Raw genomic sequence first — 21,942 nt, forward strand, 5'->3', positions numbered from 1 at the left:
ACATTGTATTTGTCTGACTGTCACACTTTTACGCCTAAACTACTAAACCGTTTTTGATTAAATCTGTAAGATATTAGAACTTGAAGAAACAAAATTGGGATATAGCCTTCCTCGAATAAATGTACTATTTAACAGTGAAATAATGTAAATCGGACCAGTAGTTCTTGAGATTAGCACATTCTAACAAACAAACAAACAAACTATTCATCTTTATAATATTAGTATAGATTACAATGTTATTCAGAATCATAATCAGAATACAACTTATCATTTTTAACTTAGATTAATTCTAAAATACTTGCAAGATTCTATAACTTTAAACGAAAATCAGGGATATAGGAGGATTAAAAATAAAAAACAAGATTTAGTTTTTAACATTTTTTTATTTATAAAAACACGTCTATTTTAGTTTTCAACCAGTCCATGTGATTCGTCACATTGGAATACATATGTACGTTCTCGATTTTGTCAATCAAAATCCCATATAATATGTATCGGAAATTGTTCACTTCCTGAAAAGAAAGAAGAACATAGTCAATTTCAAGGTCAGTTGAAAAAAGTCCAATAAATAGAAGACATTAAAATGTTTCCTCGTTATAATATTAGTTAGTTTACTAGCTTTTTGCCCGCGGCTTCTCCCGCTTTGTCTACAAGCTAATATTAATATTAATATATTATATAAATCTCGTGTCACAATGTTTGTCCTCAATGGACTCCTAAACCACTTAACCGATTATAATAAAATTCGCACACCATGTGCAGTTCGATCCAACTTGAGAGATAGGATAGTTTAAATATCAAATCGTTTTAGAGAAAGCGGGCGAAGCCGCGGGCGGTAAGCTAGTAAATTATATACTAAAACCTTCCTCTTGAATCACTCTATTTAAAAAAACCGTATCAAAATCCGTTGCGTAGTCTTAAAGATTTAAGCATACAAAGGGACATAGGGACAGAGAAAGCGACTTTGTTTTATACTATGTAGTGATACAAACCTCCTCCAAACAAAACAGACCACCGCCCAGTTCTGGTCTAAACGCGTCCTTGTGTGACACCGTACACATGAGCGAGGCGTGCAAGAGGGTGCTGTTACACCGTGATTGTAGCGGTATTCTGCTGTTCACCTGGAATATTAATTATATTTATAATTATTCATAATCAGAATCAGAATTACAATAAAATAATAAAATAAAAATAAAATAAAATAATATTTATTAGCAAATTTTACATATTCAGTTCACAATTTTGCTCTGCCTTCTGAACTAGGTTATTACCTGTGTCTCAGAAAACAGTGCCTTCCCTTATGAGTTCATACAAGTATTATTAAATACGTAAACAGAATATAATAGTTACAGAACAATGAGAATCAGAATCATGATTATAAACTGAAAGAAAATGTAGCTCAACAAATTAAAATACGTATAGATACGTATAGATACGTACGGTTACTTACATATTTTGTAAAATTAAATTGTAATACTGAAATGATTTAAAAGAGCAACTATGGAGTTTCTTGCCGATTCTTCTCTATAGATACTGCTTTCCGAATCGGTGGTAAATGATAAAAATATGTATTGACGTTTCAAAAGTGCTTCTCGAAGAAGTCTAATTGAATAAATAAATGTTTGAGTTTGAGTTTGAGTTTGATTCTGTTTTCAAATTTATGGAACTAGAAAAGAGACATCGATCTTTTTTATAAACAAGAATTATTTATTTTTCTTTTTGATTGTAATTAAAAGCCCTAATCATAATCCTTGAATCTATACTAGTATTATAAAGCTGAAGAGTTTGTTTGTTTGTTTGAACGCGCTAATCTCAGGAACTACTGGTCCGATTTGAAAAATTCTTTCGGTGTTAGATAGCCCATTCACCTAGGACGGTTATCCATACGCATATTATAAATGCGAAAGTAACTCTGTCTGTCTGTCTGTTACTCAATCACGCCTTAACTACTGAACGAATTTGCATGAAATTTGGTATAGAGATATTTTGATATTGGAGAAAGGACATAGGCTACTTTTTACCCCGGGACATAGGATAGGTTTTATTCCGGAAATCCCACGGGAACGGGAACTATGCGGGTTTCTCTTTGACTGCGCGGGCGATGCCGCGGGTGGAAAGCTAGTACAAAAAACGACGTGTGTCACTCGGGGACTGGGGCGGTTGCGCTATTGCATGCTATGCCTTCAAGCCACACCTCCGCCCGTCCCCGTGGGGAGCGTGAGGTTTTTTCGTTACGGAATTTCTCGATTCGGTCCCCGCGCTCAAGGCCCGCGATAGAAGCTATGCAATCTTCTTAATATATATAAATCTCGTGTCACAATGTTTGTCTTCAATGGACTCCTAAACCACATAACCGATTATAATGAAATTCGCACACCATGTGCAGTTCGATCCAACTTGAGAGATAGGATAGTTTAAATTTCAAATCGTTTAAGAGAAAGCGGGCGAAGCCGCGGGCGGTAAGCTAGTAGCTTAATAAAAAGTACTTCTAAATTATCTTCGGAAGCGCTGATGCAGGACTTTCCGAACTGCGGCGGGGACTGCGGCACGCAGGCCTCCGTGGCTGTCCGGGGCAGGGAATCCGATGCATCCAGGATTATAATAGCAATGTCGTTGAGAGGTTTCGCTGGAATAAAATATAAACAAATATTTATTTACATAGATCCGAATTCCGAACATAAGTCGACCTTCACCGGCGTGATAATAGAATGAGACCAATTTTATAATAAACTAGCGGTCCGCCCCGGCTTCGCCCGTGGTACATATTTACGTTTTCTCTACATAAGATCCATCCTCGTACTTCAAGGAATATAATAAAAAAAGAATTATCGAAATCGGTTCAGCCGTTCTCAAGTTATGCGCTTACCAACACATTTTGCGATTCATTTTTATATATTATTCGCCCGCTTTCTCTAAAACGATTTGAGATTTAAACTATCCTATCTCTCAAGTTGGATCGAACTGCACATGGTGTGCGAATTTTATTATAATCGGTTAAGTTTAGGAGTCCATTGAGGACAAACATTGTGACACGAGATTTATATATATTAAGATAAGATAGAAGATGATGCGCATACTCACTTTTACTATACTCCGGGTGTATTATAACCTCCTGTACGCTGGTCTGATCATCACCATCCTTATCAAACGTCACTACAAGGTCTTTCACAGGGTAGCCATTAACACAGCTGGCCAATGTAACCAGAGCACGTGCCGCTTCGTTGATATATGTAGCAGCACAGAGGAACATGTCGTCACTGGGAAAAAAGCATTTAAATTCCAAACAACACACACCAATCTATGATATATAAAAAAGCTAGATACGTTACCCGCTCTCTATTTTGGCAAGAAAAAACTCAGCTAAGTGCCCGAGTTTCACTTAGTCACGCACCATTCAGCGTCGTGGCTGGACGTTCTTTTTGTATTTTAATCGGCAGTTGTTATTACGAAGTACATGAGTGAGACATGTATTATGTCTCGTGCGTGAGAGTGAAAGAGAGAACAACTGTATTGGTGATAATGCGTTAGTAAGTAGGTATGTATTAAACGCTGTTTTTAGTGCAATGATGTTGGCGTATGCCGCGTCTACTAGTATAAATAGGTCATTGACACCAATATACAGTAAATAAAGCTCCTCATTCGTGCTTCCTTCATTCGCGTTTTCATTATTCGCGGATGGAAAAAAATGCGACCTAATTAATTCCTACATTCACGGCATTAAATTCTTTATTCGCGGATCGAATCGCTGCATGGGTAGGTACATAACACATAGTATGTATTTACCTAAATAAAAATCATTGTCTGAACTACAACTACGAATTTATAATGTCGACTAAAAAAAAAGTAAAAAGCCATTGCCTAATTAAATGGTAATTAATAAATATTTATAAAAAAACTTCAATTGAACTGATTTCTTTATGTATTTGCTTATTTATTTCGTCTATATATATAACCCCATACAAATTACCATTCCTTATTCACGGTTTCTCTATTCGCGGCATATTTACGGAACCTATTAACTACCCGCGAATAAAGAACTTTTACTGTATACTAATATTATATAGCTAAAGCGTTTGTTTGTTTGAACGTGCTAATATTGGGAAGTACTGGACGGATTTTAAAATTTGTTTGTATCGAATTTTAAATTGGATTGATTATTTTTATTATTAAATGCGAACACTTTACAGCGGGCGTGGTCACAATGAGACTAGAATGTTTCATGTCCTGACGGTGCGGTGTTACATACAAAAAATGTTGTTTGTAAATCTCTACAGTTAAAAAACGACATATTCTAATAATTTAATGAATTAATCGCGTTTAAAATCCAATCTATTATAACAGTATTATCTCCAAAAAAAAACTGCTCTAAGACGTCATGGTACGGAGATGATGATAAACATACACATAAACCCAAGCCCGCCACGGATACTGTCCCTGCAGTATAGAATGCACTGATGGTCGCACCCGGCGCGGCTTGCCTTCCGGATTGTCAACACCGCATTTATCATTTGACCTGAAAATAACGAAATATACATGAGAAATTTTTAAGGAATTCATACTAATATAATAAATGCGAAAGTAACTCTGTCTGTCTGTCTGTTACTCAATCACGCCTAAACTACTGAACCAATTTTCATGAAATTTGGTATGGAGATATTTTGATACCCGAGAAAGGACATAGGCTACCTTTTATTGCTGAATATGTACCACAGACGAAGCCGGGGCGGACCACTAGTATTTTATATTTTTTTCTTTAAAATTTCCTCATGTTCGAGAAAATTATGTAAAATTAAGCGGAAATAAATTGTGTAATTTCGAAAATCGCTACAGTTATTTTTGACATGTTAAGACGATCATATCGAAAGTCCTCAAGGGTGGGGGGTGAGCTAAGGTTTTAGGGGGGTTCAATCCTTTGAAAAAGTTCTAAAAAAGGCTCCTGCCTTTTTTTAGATATTTGCTGATAAATCCACAACCTGCACAAATAGCATCACCTAGGAAATATTCTACATAAAATTTCGTTTAAATCCACACGTGTCACGTCAGAAGTGAAACTTCTTTGGCATGATTCAAACACACCAAAATCGTTACCTTACTCTCTCAATTATGTTGAACTAGCTTTTCGCCCGCGGCATCGCCCGCACAGTCAAAGAAAAACCCGCATAGTTCCCGTTCCCTTGGGATTTCCGGGATAAAACCTATCCTATGTCCATTCTCGGGTATTAAAATATCTCTATACCAAATTTCATGCAAATTGGTTCAATAACCTATAGAGTTCAATAACCAACAATTGGTTCAATAACCTATAGAGCAATAAACCTATAGAGTTCTTATATTGAGACAGAACAAAATACATATTTTCTAATCTACTTACTCTTAGTCAATAACAGCATAAGCCAGATTGAGATAGCGATAGAGTATCTGCACTGTCTTCAAACGTAGCGCGCCGGCAGTCAGTTTGTTTTCCAACCAGCTGGTGGGCTCAGTGCGTCAAGTGTTTTTAACGAAATATTTAGAAAATATAAAGTGTACAGTGTTTCTTTTTATTTGTCAGTGTGCTAAAATAACAATTGTATGTTTAGCAACCGGCTATCACTAGTCGAATGGAAGTTTTGGATAAAAACAATGTAAAAATATCTTTCCATCGGTAAGTGATTTTCAGCAAATTGATAAATATTTGTTTTAAACCTATTTGAAGGTTTTATCAAGCGCTTTTTTGTAATTTGATGTTGTAACTGTAACATTTACCCACTTTATGGGGTTGTGGAATATAAAATAATGAAATAATTTAAAAAAATGTCACAATAATATCACGTTTGGCATTTTGTTTACCACCGTAGTGTTGTAACACATCTAGCGTATATTATCGATTTATGACAAAAAATCTATTTCATATTAACGTTGATTTATTTATTTTGTTTCTTATATCAGATTTATATGTAGTTGTTGTTGCAAATAATAGATGTAAATTTTTTACCGCAGGAAAATAAAACATACCACGTGGTTGTTTTATTTGCCTTATGTGTTTTAGTTTTCGTTTGTTGTTTAATAATTTCTCTTTCAGATTATTAATAAATTCATTTTGTTTTAGATTTCCAGAGCTAAATAAAAAATGGGTATAAAACATGAGACATGAGTTGATTGGACGCCGCCACAATTTGCTATATTGTGTTCACTGCATTTCGAGCCTGCGTGTTATCAAGATGGATACTCTAGAAGAATTGTGCAATCTTACGCTTACGTTTTTTTTTGTTCCTATAGATAATAAATACATTTGATTAAAGAGAGTGAATTTTTATTTTGAAATTTTTTACACATAAGTTACTTTAAATGTGTAACTATGTGAAAATTAAACGGTTGATTAAATGACAGTTCTCATAGATGAGAAACTACTATTGAAATACATACTTAATATACATGCGTTTTCAAAGAAAAACCCGCATAGTTCCCATTCCTGTTGGATTTACGGGATCAAAAGTAATTTTTCCAAATTTCATTGTAATCGGTTTAGTAGTATTCGCGTGAAAGAGTAACAAACATCCATCCTCACAAACTTTCGCTTTATTAGTAGGATGTTAGGAAAATGTTTTCATTAAGACTGTCCTTTTATTAACTTGTTAAAATGCTGCATGATTCCTTCATGCTGACTGTGCCTTTCTCCTCACTCCTTTAACTTTATCATCATTTCCTTCTTTATTTTAAATTACATTTCAAGTTTTAAAATTTCTTTTATAATATACTAGCTTTCCGCCCGCGTTTTTAAAGAAAATCCTGCACAGTTCCCGTTCACGTGGGATTTCCGGGATAAAACCTAACCTATGTGTGTATGTACAAAATTTCATTGTAATCGGTTCCACAGTGAAAGAGTAACATCTCTTCTCGCATAATTTGCCATTTATTTGTATACGTAGGATTAAACAAATAATGTATTCAACTGAAATTAATTATAAGTTTTGTTTTTTTTTTTTATTTATTATTTCACGAAACCGTAAATGCAAAATACATTCACGATTTTATCGATTGAAGCACATCCATCACTATCACCTTCTATCTATCTAAATACGTACCTATAGTATAAAATGGTGCCATGACTATGTTGAAACGTAGCTTGTTGTCTATAGCTGTCTCATTCTTTCATACGACGTTTTCTTTAGATAGAGAGAAACAAATATATGTAAATTGTATACGCTCGATACAAGTACTCTATAGGTTTATTGCTCTGAGGGTTCAGCAGTTAAGGCGTGATTGAGTAACAGACAGACAGACAGAGTTACTTTCGTATTTATAATATTAGTATTGATACACAATACACATAATATTATAAAGGAAGGCTATTCAAACTTACCGATAGTCGTTGAGATCTTGTTGGTTGACGCAGCACACTTCAGTACTCGTGCAGTCATCTTTGTACAGCCTGAAATTTAATTGCCATTAACACAAGTTAATATAAGTATACTAGTGGTCTGCCCCAGCTTTGCCCGTGGTACTTAGTAACATTTATTTCGCAATAAAAGGTAGCCTATGTTCTTTCTCAGGGTCTAAAGATTGTCTGTGCCAAATATCATCAAAATCGGTTGAGAGGTTTAAGCGGGAAAGCGTAACAGACAGACAGACAGAGTTACTTTCGCATTTATAATATTAAAGTCAATGACCTATTATACTAGTAGACGCGGCATACGCCAACATCATTGCACTAAAAAACAGCGTAATTAATACATACCTACTTACTAACGCATTATCACCAATACAGTTGTTCTCTCTTTCACTCTCACGCACGAGACATAATACATGTCTCACTCATGTACTTCGTAATAACAACTGCCGATTAAAATACAAAAAGAACGTCCAGCCACGACGCTGAATGGTGCGTGACTAAGTGAAACTCGGGCACTTACCTGAGGTTTTTCTTGCCAAAATTGAGAGCGGGTAACGTATCTAGCTCTTTTATATATCATAGATTAAAGTAGGGATTGTCAAGTCCAAGGCTCTGTGTTCATGGGATTCCTTGCGAACGTCGATATATTATGTGAAAATTTTCAACATAAACGGCTGTATCCGTTGATTGTGTTAGCTAAGAAGTATAATTTATTCATATACCTCCACGTGTTCTTGAGAAAAATGGTTTTGACATACAGACGGATAATTCATAATTCATAATTCATAATTCATAATTACAGACGGTTAATTCATAATATATAATTCATTATTATGAATTATGAATTATCCGTCTGTATGGATAACAAAGTGAATACTGAATATTATAGGAATAAGGGTTTCGATTTTTATTTTCGTTGTTCGGAACCCTAAAAACGCACAATGACAACTTGAACTGTCAAAAGGTTAAAAAATGGCTTACTTCAAGGTATGGATGTCATGTTGTTTCTCCGAATGGTACCGAACGGAGTGGTGTGTGCAGAGGTAGCACTCCCAACAGCCCTGAGTCACTCCTTCTATGGTGTTGCATTGCGCTTGGTCTACCGTTCTGTTTTCTACTGTCAACAAATATTTATTTTATATTTTATTTTTTAACTAAATGCCTGAAAATTGTCCGAACTGGAAAGGACTCAAACTCAAACTTAAAGATTTATTTATTCAATAAGACTTCTTTTAGGCCGGTTGCAGAGCTTCACCGACCATCAGTGCGTACGTCAGTCGAGCTTGTCGTATGGAAATTGGAAATTAATAAACCGTTCATAGCTATTATACCATACGCACGTAGACTTAGGTACGTACGCACTGACGGTCGGTGAAGCTCTGCAACCGGCCTTAGAAGCACTTTCGAATCTTCATTACATATTTTTTACATTTACCAGCGATAGGAACGCATTATTTTCAAATTAAAAAAAAAATATATTAAAATCTGTCCGACCAGTCGCAAGTTTTAGATTTCAAACCAGAAAAAAATACAGTTCAATTGAGTTCGGTTGGTTAATACTCTGTGATACAACCAATAATAGGATCGATTAACCGCCATGTTGTGACGTCATAACTGTTAATTCAAACGAATTAATATTGATTCAAATGAATAATTATTGATGATTAAGGTTTTTTTTTTTTAATTTGGTGTTAGAAAGAGGCATACCAATTTATTGTTATGTGTGTATGTTAAAACAACGAGTTGCTTTTCTTTAAACTTCATTATACAAATAAATACTTACATGAACTTTCACTAAATATGGCGTCTGCTAAATCTGAATTTTGACAATTAATGTTTACTAGCAAGGCGATTACGCAGAACACTGAGTATCTGTAATAATAACAAGAATATCCTACTATATTGAAATTAATATGACTTAAACTACTACAAGGTATCCGTAAAAAAATTAATTAATTATTTAATCTATAAGTACACAATTATTTATTGGTCCTTCAAGTCGGATTTGAACCTTTCATATTACAACTTTCATATTAAATTCTGACTAGTGCGGTTCAGAAGCGGATTCCCGCGGCGGGAAAACCGCTCGTATAGTATCACCCTAACACATAACATTAATTTATGACACACGCGGACACTTAAACTCACACGTTGCAGTCACACACAGGCACACACATACAAACTTTCATATACACGCGCACAAATACATACAAACACACGCACGCAGACACAACATTCACTAACACATTGGTCACGCATAGGTCTATATTTTAAGAGACCTTTTAGAGGGGGGCTAGTGATATGTACTACAGGTCTTTCACAGACCCATATCAGACACTAGTCCTTCACAACGAAAATGCTACATACTTATAAATTTAGTTCGCTTGTAATTTAAGTTGTTGTTCAACAACTATGAAGTGAGCGTCGTTCAGCGGTGTGGCGGCAACACCGGTGGCACCGGCGGCAACTTCACGTTAATGTGAAACAAATTTGCTTAATCATGTAACCTAATGTCATTCCTTTTGTAATCTTGTAACGGCACACACAATGTAATCGTTTTAATTAAACCTTATTTTTTCACTGCAAGTCAGTATAGTTTCATTTTTATCACATCAAATAAAAGGAAGAATCAATAATCAACCGCATAATATCAAACATGGTCCATTCGGAGCCGAATCATTAATTGAAGTCATCATCATCATCACATGCACATGGCGAGTCGCAAGAGGATGCTGCAGGATTGCCGTCGAGTCGCATCCGGTCAGGTTACGATACCCATCCTTCTTCTCTCCATCTCCTGTGCGTTTAATTTGCGTTAATATCGTTATTTTCACGTTTCAGTTATTCGTGCACGTGTTGAGCAGCGCGGCGCTGTGCTGATGCTTACCGGGAATTTGTAAGTACTCTTGTTTCCTATAATCTGCTAAAATGAGTGTCTGTGAAGATACAATCGGTGGTAATTCTAAATCTCCTCGTTTAGGTATTTGTAAAAGTATAAATATGCAGCTCGCTGACTTAAAGAGACAGCGTGGCACGTTAAAAGGCAGGCTAACATTGTTTGAAAGATATATTTCAAAATTAGACAAATCAGAATTAAATTCCAATAGCAAAACTGAATTAGAATTACGAATAGAGTCAGCTTGTACACTTTTTCAAAGTTACAATGAAATTCAGAGTAAAATTGAACAATTAGTTGAAGATTCTGATATAGCAGCTCAATTAGAATACCGTGAATTGTTTGAACAGCAGTATTTTTCTATTATGGCTAACGCGAAGTGCTTAGTGAATCCTAACAGTAGTGAAAAAACACAATCTATTTGTCATCAGGTTTGTAATAATTCTATGTCTATTAAATTGCCAGTAATAAAGCTACCTGTCTTTGAGGGTGCTTATGATCAGTGGTTGGAGTATAGGAATTCATATCTCACTATGATACACAGTCGTGATGATCTTAATGATATACAGAAATTTCATTATTTAAAATCTTCCCTCAGTGGTTCTGCTTCTCATGTTATTAGTGCATTAGAGTTCACGGCTGAAAACTACTCACACGCATGGGATTTATTAGAAAATAGGTTTCATAATAATCGATTATTAGTACAAAATCATGTCAAGGCACTCTTTAATGTTCAGGCACTACAAAGCGAATCGTTTGTTCACATTAGAAGGTTGATAGATTCAACATTACGTAATTTACGTGCATTAAAATCATTAAACGAACCGACCGATTCATGGGACACTTTGGTTGTCTATTTAATTGTGTCCAAGCTCGATCAGTCCACAGAGCGTGAGTGGGAGACGCATAAAGGTACCTTATTGTCAAAAAATGAATCAAGAAACATTAAATTAGGCGATCTATTAGAGTTTCTTGGAAACCGAGCTGATATGTTAGAAATGATAAAAACGAACAATGTGCGCGGTGTTTTATATAATAAACATAATAATAATAATTATATTAACTCGAATAACAACCAGAAATATTTTAGTAAGCCTAAAACCTTGTCGCAACCTCTCACACATACACATGTAGTTAATTCATCTCGTAACAAACCTAAATCCGATATCAATATAAAAGAACGTGTTTGTGTTGATTGCGGCGGTGAACATTATTTGTATTCATGTCCGAAATTCTTAAACAGGTCCGTGCAGGAGAGACATGTTCTTGTAAAAAATAAAAACTTTTGTCGTAATTGTATTCGCACTGATAGCCATGTAGCAAACGATTGTTCATATGGTCCATGCAAATTATGCAAAAAGAACCATAATACACTACTTCATAATACTTGTCTTAGTTCTAATGAAGAATTAAGTATTCCCGCGTCTATACCTAGTTCGCATAAATCAGCTGATACGGGAGTGCATTCCGAGCGTATAAATGTACTCACGTGCAATGCCGCTGCCGCTATACAACCCGTGTTGCTTTCGACAGCGCTCATTGACGTTTCTGACTCTAGTGATAATTATCCAAGTAATTATCACACAGTTAAGGCGCTCCTTGACAACGGAAGTCAGAATTGTTTTATTACAGAATCGTTGTGTAATCGTTTACAAATACCAATAATACAGTCCACTATACATATTTCAGGTGTTGGGCAAAGCATATCAAAATGTTCTCACACCTGTAAGGTAAATATTCGTTCTAAAGTTAATCGTTTTAATATAAATATTCAATGCTTGGTTCTTCCTCGTATTACATCAAAGTTACCTTCGTTACCAATTAAATCTCAATGCTTCCAAATACCTAAACACATTTCACTCGCGGACCCTACGTTTAGTGTGCCGTCGGATATCGATATCCTTATAGGAGCGGATATATTTTGGGATTTATTAAATAGTGATAAGATTAAGCTTAGTGATGGTCCTTATCTGTACGATTCAAAATTAGGATGGATAATTTCTGGGCCTATTTATAATAGTCACTCGTTTAAGACTGAAAGAGTTCAGTGTAACTTAGTTCAGATTAATACTCAACTGAAAAAATTTTGGGAGTTAGAAGAATTGACTGACTTCTCTTCTCCCATGTCTAAAGATGATCGTTATTGTGAAACGTTATTTAAAGAGACTACGACACGTGACAAACACGGTAGATTCTCTGTTCGCATTCCTCTAAAAGAGTCACCTGAGTTATTAGGTGATTCATACACTATGGCTAAAAATCGTTTTTTATCTCTCGAAAGAAAGTTGGATCGTTTACCTAATTACAAAACACTTTATAGCGAATTTATTACAGAATATGAAACACTGGGTCATATGACTCTTATTGAAACAGAAAATATTCCAGATTTATTAAGTAAACCACATTATATATTGCCTCATCACGGTGTCTATCGTGAGGATAGTTTAACTACGAAATTACGTGTTGTGTTCGACGCGAGCGCGAATACATCAAACAACAAATCGTTAAATAATATACAGTATACAGGACCTCCATTACAAAATGATATATTCTCAATTTTACTTAGATTTCGTCAATATAAATACGTAGCCTGCGCAGATATTCAAAAAATGTACAGACAGATTTTAATTCAATCGGATCAACGTAATTTACAGCTGATATTGTGGAGGAATAATCGAAACCTACCTTTACAGTTATATATGCTAAATACAGTGACATATGGAACGGCGTCAGCACCGTTTCTCAGCATGCGTTGCTTAAAACAATTAGCTTTAGACTGTAATGATGAATTAGTTGCAAGGACAATTAACGAGGATTTTTTCGTTGACGATTTAATTACGGGGAGTAATGACCTTGAATCGTTAATGGAATTGTGTAATGAAATATCCAAGTTGTTAAAACAGGGTTGTTTTCCGCTGCATAAATGGACATTTAATTGCGACGTATCTCCTGAAATGTATAAAGACCTAAACATTGATGTAAATCATTCATCCAAAACGTTAGGTTTAGGCTGGTGTACAAAAAGGGATGAATTTTATTTTACAACTAAATTTACAAAAAATTACTCGATAGTTACGAAGCGTGTCATATTATCCACCGTTGCACAAATATATGATCCATTAGGTTTATTAACACCCGTAGTAATCACAGCTAAATCATTGTTACAAAAATTGTGGCTACAAAAATTAGATTGGGACGACGAAGTTCCCGAAACCATAGCGATTGCATGGCGTAAGTTTCTGTGTGATTTGCAACATTTGCATAATATTAAAATACCTCGTTGTGTTATTGATGACAATAGTTACAAGGAGCTTCATATATTTACTGACGCTTCTCAAGATGCCTACGGAGCGTGCGCGTACGTTAGGTTGTGTAATAATAACGGTACTTTACCAGTTTCAGTGCATTTATTGTGTGCAAAAAGTAAATTAGCACCGATAAAGATAGTAAGTATTCCGAGACTCGAACTGTGCGGGGCTTTGGTAGGTGCGAGATTATATATTAAAATAAAACAATCCCTACGGTTAAATTTCGATAAAATATATTTTTGGACTGACTCAACTATTGTGCAAGGCTGGTTGAGTATGTCGCCGCATTTACTTAAAACCTTCGTTCAAAATCGCGTCGCACAAATAAATGAATTAACGTGCGATACAATTTGGCGACATGTTAAGGGAACCGATAACCCTGCGGATATTATAACTCGCGGCACGACGTTAGACACGCTGAAGTATGATAGTAATCATAATTGGTGGTGTGGCCCTGCCTTCTTACGCGATATAAGTAGTAAGTGGCCAGACAATAATAAAATATTTATTTCGCCATATAGTGAGTTGCCTGAAATTAAACATAGCGCTGTTAATTTACATTCTACTCAATTATGTTCAATATTTGATTTTGAACGTTATTCGTCATTTATTCGTTTGCAAAGGGTTTGCGCATATTTATTGCGATTCATTGATAATGTCAGAGTGCCTATTGTCAACGGCATTCGTGTGCGACAAACCGGTTCCTTATCTGTAGATGAGTTACAGCGATCACTTGATACATTAACACGGTTTGCTCAACAAGAATCATTTAGTGAGCAATATTATAGATTAAAAAATAAGTTATCATTAAATAATAGTAAAAATATTAAAAATAAATTGATATATAATAAAATAGCCGGTTTAAATATTTTTCTAGATGAATCAAATATTATTCGTGTCGGTGGTAGGTTATCTAACGCGAATGAATTTGATTATAATAAAAAACATCCCATATTGCTTAGTGGGAAGCATCGATTTTCAAGATTATTATGTGAATATGAACATAAACGATTGCTTCATGCTGGACCTCAACTTCTAGTATATTCCATGCGTGAAAGGTGGTGGATTTTGAGGGCTCGCGATTTAGCTAAACAAGTTGTTCATAATTGTATCGTATGCAAACGCATGAAAGGCAGGACATTGACCCCTCTTATGGGTAACTTACCTTCGGAAAGATTAGAACAAAATTTTCCTTTTATGAATTGTGGTGTTGACTATGCCGGGCCACTGCTCATATTGGACCGCAAAGGCAGGGGTGCAAAATTAATAAAGTCATACATTTGTTTATTCGTTTGTTTTAGTACAAGGGCTATACATTTAGAACTGGTAGGTAGCTTGAGTACACATGATTATATTTTAGCATTAAATCGGTTCATAGCACGGCGTGGAAAGCCTTATCAAATCTTTTCAGACAATGGAAAAAATTTCGTTGGTGCTGAAAAAGAATTATCAGTAATTTTTAATAATGGTAGTGATATTTCTGATTTTCTTAGTCATAATCAAATTCGTTTAACATTTATACCACCGTACAGTCCTCATTTTGGCGGGTTGTGGGAAGCAGGAGTCAAGTCCTGTAAGCATCATTTGCGGCGGGTGCTGGGCAATGCTAGGTTAACACGTGAAGAGTTTGAAACGGTATTAACGCAAATTGAAGCCGTCCTGAACTCTCGCCCTCTGTCTCCTCTGTCCTCAGATCCTCATGACTTTCTCCCACTTTCTCCAGCCCATTTCCTGATCGGTCGACCACTAACTGCACCTATCTGCGAAAACCTGACGATGATTAAGCCTACGCGATTGGGACGCTATGACCATGTGGAGCAACTTCGACAACATTTTTGGCAGCGTTGGTCGAAAGAATACATTTCAGAGCTTCAACAGCGAATTAAATGGAAAACCAACAATGAGGACCTCAAACAAGATAGCTTAGTTCTGATCAAGGAGGATAATGTTCCCCCTTTAAAATGGAAACTGGGTCGAGTGACGCACGTCTTACCGGGGACTGATGGGATTTCCCGAGTGGCTGAAATACGGACAGCGCACGGCATCATACGTCGATCTTTTGCAAAAATTTGCCCGTTATACCCCTCATGATCCAGCTTCACTGACGAGTGCTTCATGTTGGAAGCCTTTCCTGAGTTCTTCCAAGGCGGGCGGTATGTTCAACAACTATGAAGTGAGCGTCGTTCAGCGGTGTGGCGGCAACACCGGTGGCACCGGCGGCAACTTCACGTTAATGTGAAACAAATTTGCTTAATCATGTAACCTAATGTCATTCCTTTTGTAATCTTGTAACGGCACACACAATGTAATCGTTTTAATTAAACCTTATTTTTTCACTGCAAGTCAGTATAGTTTCATTTTTATCACATCAAATAAAAGGAAGAATCAATAATCAACCGCATAATATCAAACAGTTGTGAAGGCAAATAAATGAACTTTTTATGTTTTATTATAATTATTTATCAACTACAAGCTGCACACATAAAATTGCATGTGATATAAAAAAATAATAACACGTACAGTCTAATAAGATCAATGTACGAATTTCTTCGTACTTCACGATTGAAATATTATAGTTAGTGAAGTCCCGTGGGCTGTGTCCCCTAGTGGGGTAAGGGGCAGATGAATTACACATACATCCTACTAGACCGATACATTGTTTTTTTCTTCGTCTCCACCGGGAATCGGACCCAAAACCTCTCGGTTCTACACTCACGCGTAAATCACTGTATCACGCGAGTGTAGAGGGGCCAGGGCTATATTTATCGCGGCGTGTCAATGCGCGAGCCGCGGCCGCGGCCGCGGCACACCCCGGACGCTCCATACAAAATTATCGTTTTGACAGTCACACTGTAGAGACTGCAAACGTGTGTGTTAACGCTTTATGGTTGGCACATTTGTGACTAGCGTAAAAAAAAATTCGCGTTTTTCTGATGAAATACATCCGTAAACAGCACAATATTTAACCATTTTCTACGAAAAACGATAATCACAAATCCAAAATAATAAAATTACTTTAAGTCAATTTGATTAATGTTGTCAATCTTCGTTGCGTATCGTCCTTGCAGACAAATACGGACCATTTTCAGGCTGATCGTGCGGGGTGAGGTAAGTGTTTAATTTTGGCGGGGGGTGGAGAGTGTCCGTTCTGTAGCGTTTAGCTACTATTATGTATTCTGTGGCCGCGGTTCGCCGGCGAGTGTAGAGCCGGCATAAAAAAATATCTGTACAGAATTGAATTTACCTACATTATAAACAATACAATGTTTATATTGTCTCACAAGAAAAACGTAAAAATACTTTAAACTTACTTCCACATCGTGGCCCAATTTGTTGAACTAATTTTATTCGCCTAATTTCTGAAAAAAGGAAATATGAACGATTAATCCTTATAATATTATAAATGCGAAAGTTTGTGAGGATGGATGGATGTTTGTTACTCTTTCACACAAATACTACTGAACCGATTACAATGAAATTTTGTATGTAGGTAGCTGAAGACCCAGACTTCTTTTTGTGCCGGAAATGCCACAGGAGCGGGAACTATGCGGGTTTTTGAAAACACGGGCGATGCCGCGGGCGGATCTCTAGTAAAAAATAAGTATGATCTTTATAGTTCAGGATACATCGCCCATTTTTGCAAGTGACTACTATCAAGCTGATTTTCCGTTTGTAGCTTTATTTTAATGAGACATCGAATAATTTCGTGTACGAAACTCTCGATTGTGGTAGCTAACAGAGATAACAAGGATAAAAATTTTTGATTTGATGGTTCTCAAATATTTATTACGCAATTTGTAGGAAAATATGTCTGTTGAATTATATAAACATTAACTAAGTGAAAACAAAAAAATCAGCTTGTTAGTAATCATTTATGATGACCTCGTTATCGATACACTTTGGAAAGGGGGACTCTTTGAACCAACCATAGATTTTGTAGGACAAATATTTTTTCGAATAATTTAGGTAATTATCTTGAGATTGAACAAAAAAAAAATTCAGTTAGTAATAAATATTTGAGAACCATCAAATCAAAATTTTTTATCCTTGTTATCTCTGTTAGCTTCCACAATCGAGACTTTCGTACACGAAATTATTGGGCGTCTCATCAAAATAAAGCTACAAACGGAAAATTAGCTTGATAGTAGTCACTTGCAAAAATGGGCGATGTATCCTGAACTATTATGTCTTTAACCCTTCATAGATTGATTTTGGAAAAATATAACATTGAGTTTCAGCTATTTTTATTCAAATTTTGATCCAAATGCTGCGAAAACTTCAAACATACACGTTATCACATTATGATAGATATGCAAAATTATTTTCTCTAAATAATATTATTAAGATATTTGGAAGTCCCAAAAATATCACCGTTGCCCTTGCTATCATCATTTTGTTATCTATACTAATATTATAAAGAGGAAAGGTTTGTATTTATGTATGTATGGTTTTCACCCATAAACTACTGAACCGATTACAATGAAATTTAGCACAAATATAGTAGTATAGGAGGTAGCAACGTTGACAAGTGAGCATTTTAGTATAGTTGGTTCTTTGATATGCTGTTCCTCTTGCTATTTCGGATATAGTCCGGGCTGTCTGGCTGGCCGCAGTGGTTGCGTTTATTAGTGCGCATCTTATCTGCACAGGAAAATATCCTTAATTTAAAGTCATTTTTTAACGCGTAATTTTTAATCTTTTGCCTTTAGATAGATCCATTAGACATACATTTTTTATTGCAAGACGTTTTTTTCGTTGTTAAATAGGTGCCAGACGCAATTTTTATTTCAAAATCATTAAAATATCATCGAAGTAAGTGAAATTCCATCAACATGAGTCCTAGTGAAGGATAAGTAATCACTGTGTTACTTATACTATATATAATATTCATTTTACTATTTACAGTTTTTTTGCAACAATCTACCATATCGCCTCCTTTTCCCAACGAACCTCAAATAGGACGTTAATGTAAACTTGATAAAAACCAAATATCATCAAGAAATTAAAGACTTTTTAACGGATTTTAAACGCGATTTATTCATTGTATTATTTTCCTAAGTCTTTAATTTCAAAATGTATTATACTCGCGTAAAATCAAACACTAGAAAATACAAATATCATCAAATTCATATTTATACCCAAAAGTGTAATAAATATGAAACCATCTATTAAAAATATTAGTTTACTAATTATTCAATATAAGTATTAAAAAAGGATAATATAATATAAATAATAAAGTTATTACTTACCTTTTAAGCAGACTCATGTTGATGTAATTTCACTTATTTCGATGACATTTTAGTTATTTTGAAATAAAAATTGCGTATGGCACCTATTTTACAACGAAAAAAACGTCTTGCAATAAAAGAATTATGTCTGATGGATCTATCTAAAGGCAAAAGATTAAAAATTACGCGTTAAAAAATGACTTTAAATTAAGGATATTTTCCTATGCAGATAAGATGCGCACTAATAAACGCAACCACTGCGGCCAGCCAGACAGCCCGGACTCTAACCGAAATAGCAAGAGAAACAGTATATCAAAAACCCAACTATACTAAAATGACTTTTTTTTAAACGTTGATAGCTCCCGTACTATAGAGGGACTTGGATTAACTTGGATTAACATATAGGATAGGTTTTATCTTGAAAATCCCACGGGAACGGGAACTATGCGGGTTTTTCTTTAAAACCGCGGGCGAAGCCGCGGGCGGAAATCTAGTATATAATGTTTATATAATAAAGAAAATACTATATACAAATACATAAATCTAATTGATTTAATTACATATTATACTCACAAAACATTGTAATTACAAATTATCCACACGTATAATAAATAATAATGTATTATTTACCTCTACAACAATCCAACATGAGGAAAAACAACACACGACTCGACACACCGGTTCATCCGCTTGTACTATATTTACAATATAATAATATGTATGGATAATATTAATAGTAAGGCCGTGGTTAGATAGTTGGCGAGTAATTTACTAGCGGGCGTGATCGCTCAGAGCGTGCATGTTGACTGAAAAAATAAAAATAAAAGTTTAAAATTGAGAATATTTCGTCGTTTGAGCATACGATCAATGAGACATCTTCATAATGGGCAGCGTTGGCCCATCGTTGTCGATGTTTGCCGCCATTGCAGCGATTATGAATAAACATAACAGCCCCCCTAGCCAAGTGGCTTTCGTTTAGCGTAACGTTTGATAGAATAGATTATGAATGTATGAGATTGACATAAGCTGTAGATAAATGTATCGACAGCTATGTATGCTTATGCAGCATATGTATGTAATAGAAAGCCACTTGTCTAGGGGGGCTGCCCCCCATACCAGACACGCTACGGTCGGTAGACACACACTAAATTAGTCATTTGTGCTTTTTATGATCAATCTTGGAAGATTTGGTAAGATTTTTCAAAGCTGCTGAGCTTTCCTGCTAAAATGGCGACATCGAGTAATTAACGAGCCGTACGGCATTATTTTTGAGTAGTACAAAAAGTAACAAATTGCACCATACGTTGCTTTAAGAATACGTTAGTTTTCATTAGGGAGAGAGAAAACAATATATTGTAATGTACACAAGTTAGAAAATATTAGCCCTTGTTCATAACAGTTAGCCAATCAGGAATGAGCTGGAGAAGCGGTTAATTTAATAATTATACTAGTTTTTTATCATTGAAATGTTTAAATATATTTTCTAGTATCTCTATCAGTGTGTGACTAACTGACGCTATCATAAATGTCTGGGAACATCATTTGTATATGTATATAGCTTTGTTATAGCATCGCTAGAACATCGCGCACATTTTGACTGAGTCCTAATAATGTGTGAGTGAAACAGCAATATATTTTGTTTCATTTTACTTCATATTGGGAAAACTTAATTATGATCATTGTTTATAAATAAAATTAAATACATAGCCGTATTATTTAATTGCGAATTTATCATTTTGACCGGCTCATTGGTACCATAATGATAAGCGCAAAGAATCAAGGTGTTGGGTTCGATACTAAATTAAGTATAACAGACTTAAGAAAGTAATTCGTACGTACATTTATGTTTCAAGAAGAAAATCAATATCAACATATCAAAAGTTGAATTTGATATTTTTTGGTTTAATGGCATTCAAATGCTTTATAAATATAAATTTATAAAGAACTAGCTTTCCACCCCCGGCTTCGTCCACGCAGTCAAAGAAAAACCCGCATAGTTCCCGTTCCCGTGGGATTTCCGGAATAAAAAGTAGCCTATGTCCTTTCTCTGGTATCAAAATATCTCTATACCAAATTTCATGCAAATTGATTCAGTAGTTAAGGCGTGATTGAGTAACAGACAGACAGAGTTACTTTCGCATTTATAATATTAGTATGGATATAAAAAAAGCGCGGTGTGTCCCTTAGACACATAAAACTGAAAGAATAGAATAAATTCGATCGCTCTGGCGGGTCACGACTCACGAGTGGCTGAATTGGTCAGGCATCCGCCCCGGAATCGCGCGAAAGGATGCGGATTGCGGATTCGAGTCCCACCTCGAGATCGAATTTTTCCGTTATAAATTTATATACCAAAAGTTATTTTAATGCGAGATACACGTAAATAAAATAGCGAGTTCAAGCAAACAAACAAACTCTTCAGCTTTATAATCTAAGTACTTACTTATAGAAAACAGCATGTATTTTTTTTCAATGTTTCCATAAGAAAAGGTAAATCCTTTTAAATCATTATTTTTTACAGAATTAGACACTAAAAAATAATTGTAAATAATAATTGATAGTGTCAATCAACTTCCTCATAAGGTGGCTTATGACCTAATTCCTAATCCAGACTGTAGTTTGTAATGTATCTCTGTGCCTTCATACAGATCCGATTTGCATCCACAAAGTAAAACATACATTTATTTATTTATTCAAAGATTTACCAGTAATGGAGAAGTTTACTAAATATTTTTTTTTTTTCTACTATATAAAAATAAGTCGGGTTTTCCTGCCTGACGCTCGCGCTATAACTCCAGCCCCCCTAGCCAAGTGGCTTTCTGTTAGCGTAGCGTTCAATAGACTACGAATAGACTACGAATGTATGAGATTGACGTAAGCTGTAGATAAACGTATCTACAGCTAAATCTAACAAAGCCACTTGGCTAGGGGGGCAGAACGCACCAACCGATTTCCACGGTTTTGCATTCGTTGGAAAGATCTCGGGCTCCGTGAGGACTGAGGTTTATAGCAAAGAAAAGGTGTCTCTGCTGGCGAAACGGAGTTCGCCCGGTTTGTTAGTAAATTATAAAAATTAAAGTGAAATAAAACTTATTAAATTTCTTTAATTTTTTTTTAACTAATATTTTTTAATAGATT

General features: G+C 35.3%; 2 protein-coding genes across 2 annotated transcripts; one reads left to right on the forward strand and one right to left on the reverse strand.

The window, feature by feature from the left end:
- Positions 1-363: 363 nt before the first annotated feature.
- On the reverse strand, positions 364-19,562 carry LOC123702456 (transmembrane protease serine 11B-like protein). The gene is made up of 10 exons (XM_045650206.1): positions 19,435-19,562; positions 16,888-16,935; positions 9,156-9,244; positions 8,354-8,489; positions 7,343-7,411; positions 4,403-4,513; positions 3,082-3,257; positions 2,487-2,626; positions 993-1,121; positions 364-512 (listed from the first exon to the last, which is right to left on the reverse strand). Exons 2-10 carry the CDS (start codon positions 16,893-16,895, stop codon positions 387-389), a joined length of 984 nt encoding a protein of 327 aa, XP_045506162.1. The 5' UTR covers positions 16,896-16,935; positions 19,435-19,562; the 3' UTR covers positions 364-386.
- Positions 13,159-15,894, forward strand: LOC123702451. The gene has a single exon (XM_045650198.1). It carries the CDS (start codon positions 13,223-13,225, stop codon positions 15,665-15,667), a length of 2,445 nt encoding a protein of 814 aa, XP_045506154.1. The 5' UTR covers positions 13,159-13,222; the 3' UTR covers positions 15,668-15,894.
- Positions 19,563-21,942: the final 2,380 nt, after the last annotated feature.

The sequence above is a fragment of the Colias croceus genome, chromosome 23 (assembly GCF_905220415.1).
Source record: "Colias croceus chromosome 23, ilColCroc2.1".
Taxonomy (NCBI): domain Eukaryota; kingdom Metazoa; phylum Arthropoda; class Insecta; order Lepidoptera; family Pieridae; genus Colias; species Colias croceus.

What these genes read in the sequence shown, in the direction of transcription:
- LOC123702451 (XM_045650198.1), top strand. Translation starts at nt 13,223, where the DNA reads ATGTATAAAGACCTAAACATTGATGTAAATCATTCATCCAAAACGTTA.
- LOC123702456 (XM_045650206.1), bottom strand. An exon ending in CTTCCGAAGATAATTTAGAA is followed by an intron (nt 1,122 to 2,486) that starts GTACTTTTTATT and finishes TTAATATTCCAG; the next exon opens with GTGAACAGCAGAATACCGCT. An exon ending in GTCTGTTTTGTTTGGAGGAG is followed by an intron (nt 513 to 992) that starts GTTTGTATCACT and finishes CTTTCTTTTCAG; the next exon opens with GAAGTGAACAATTTCCGATA.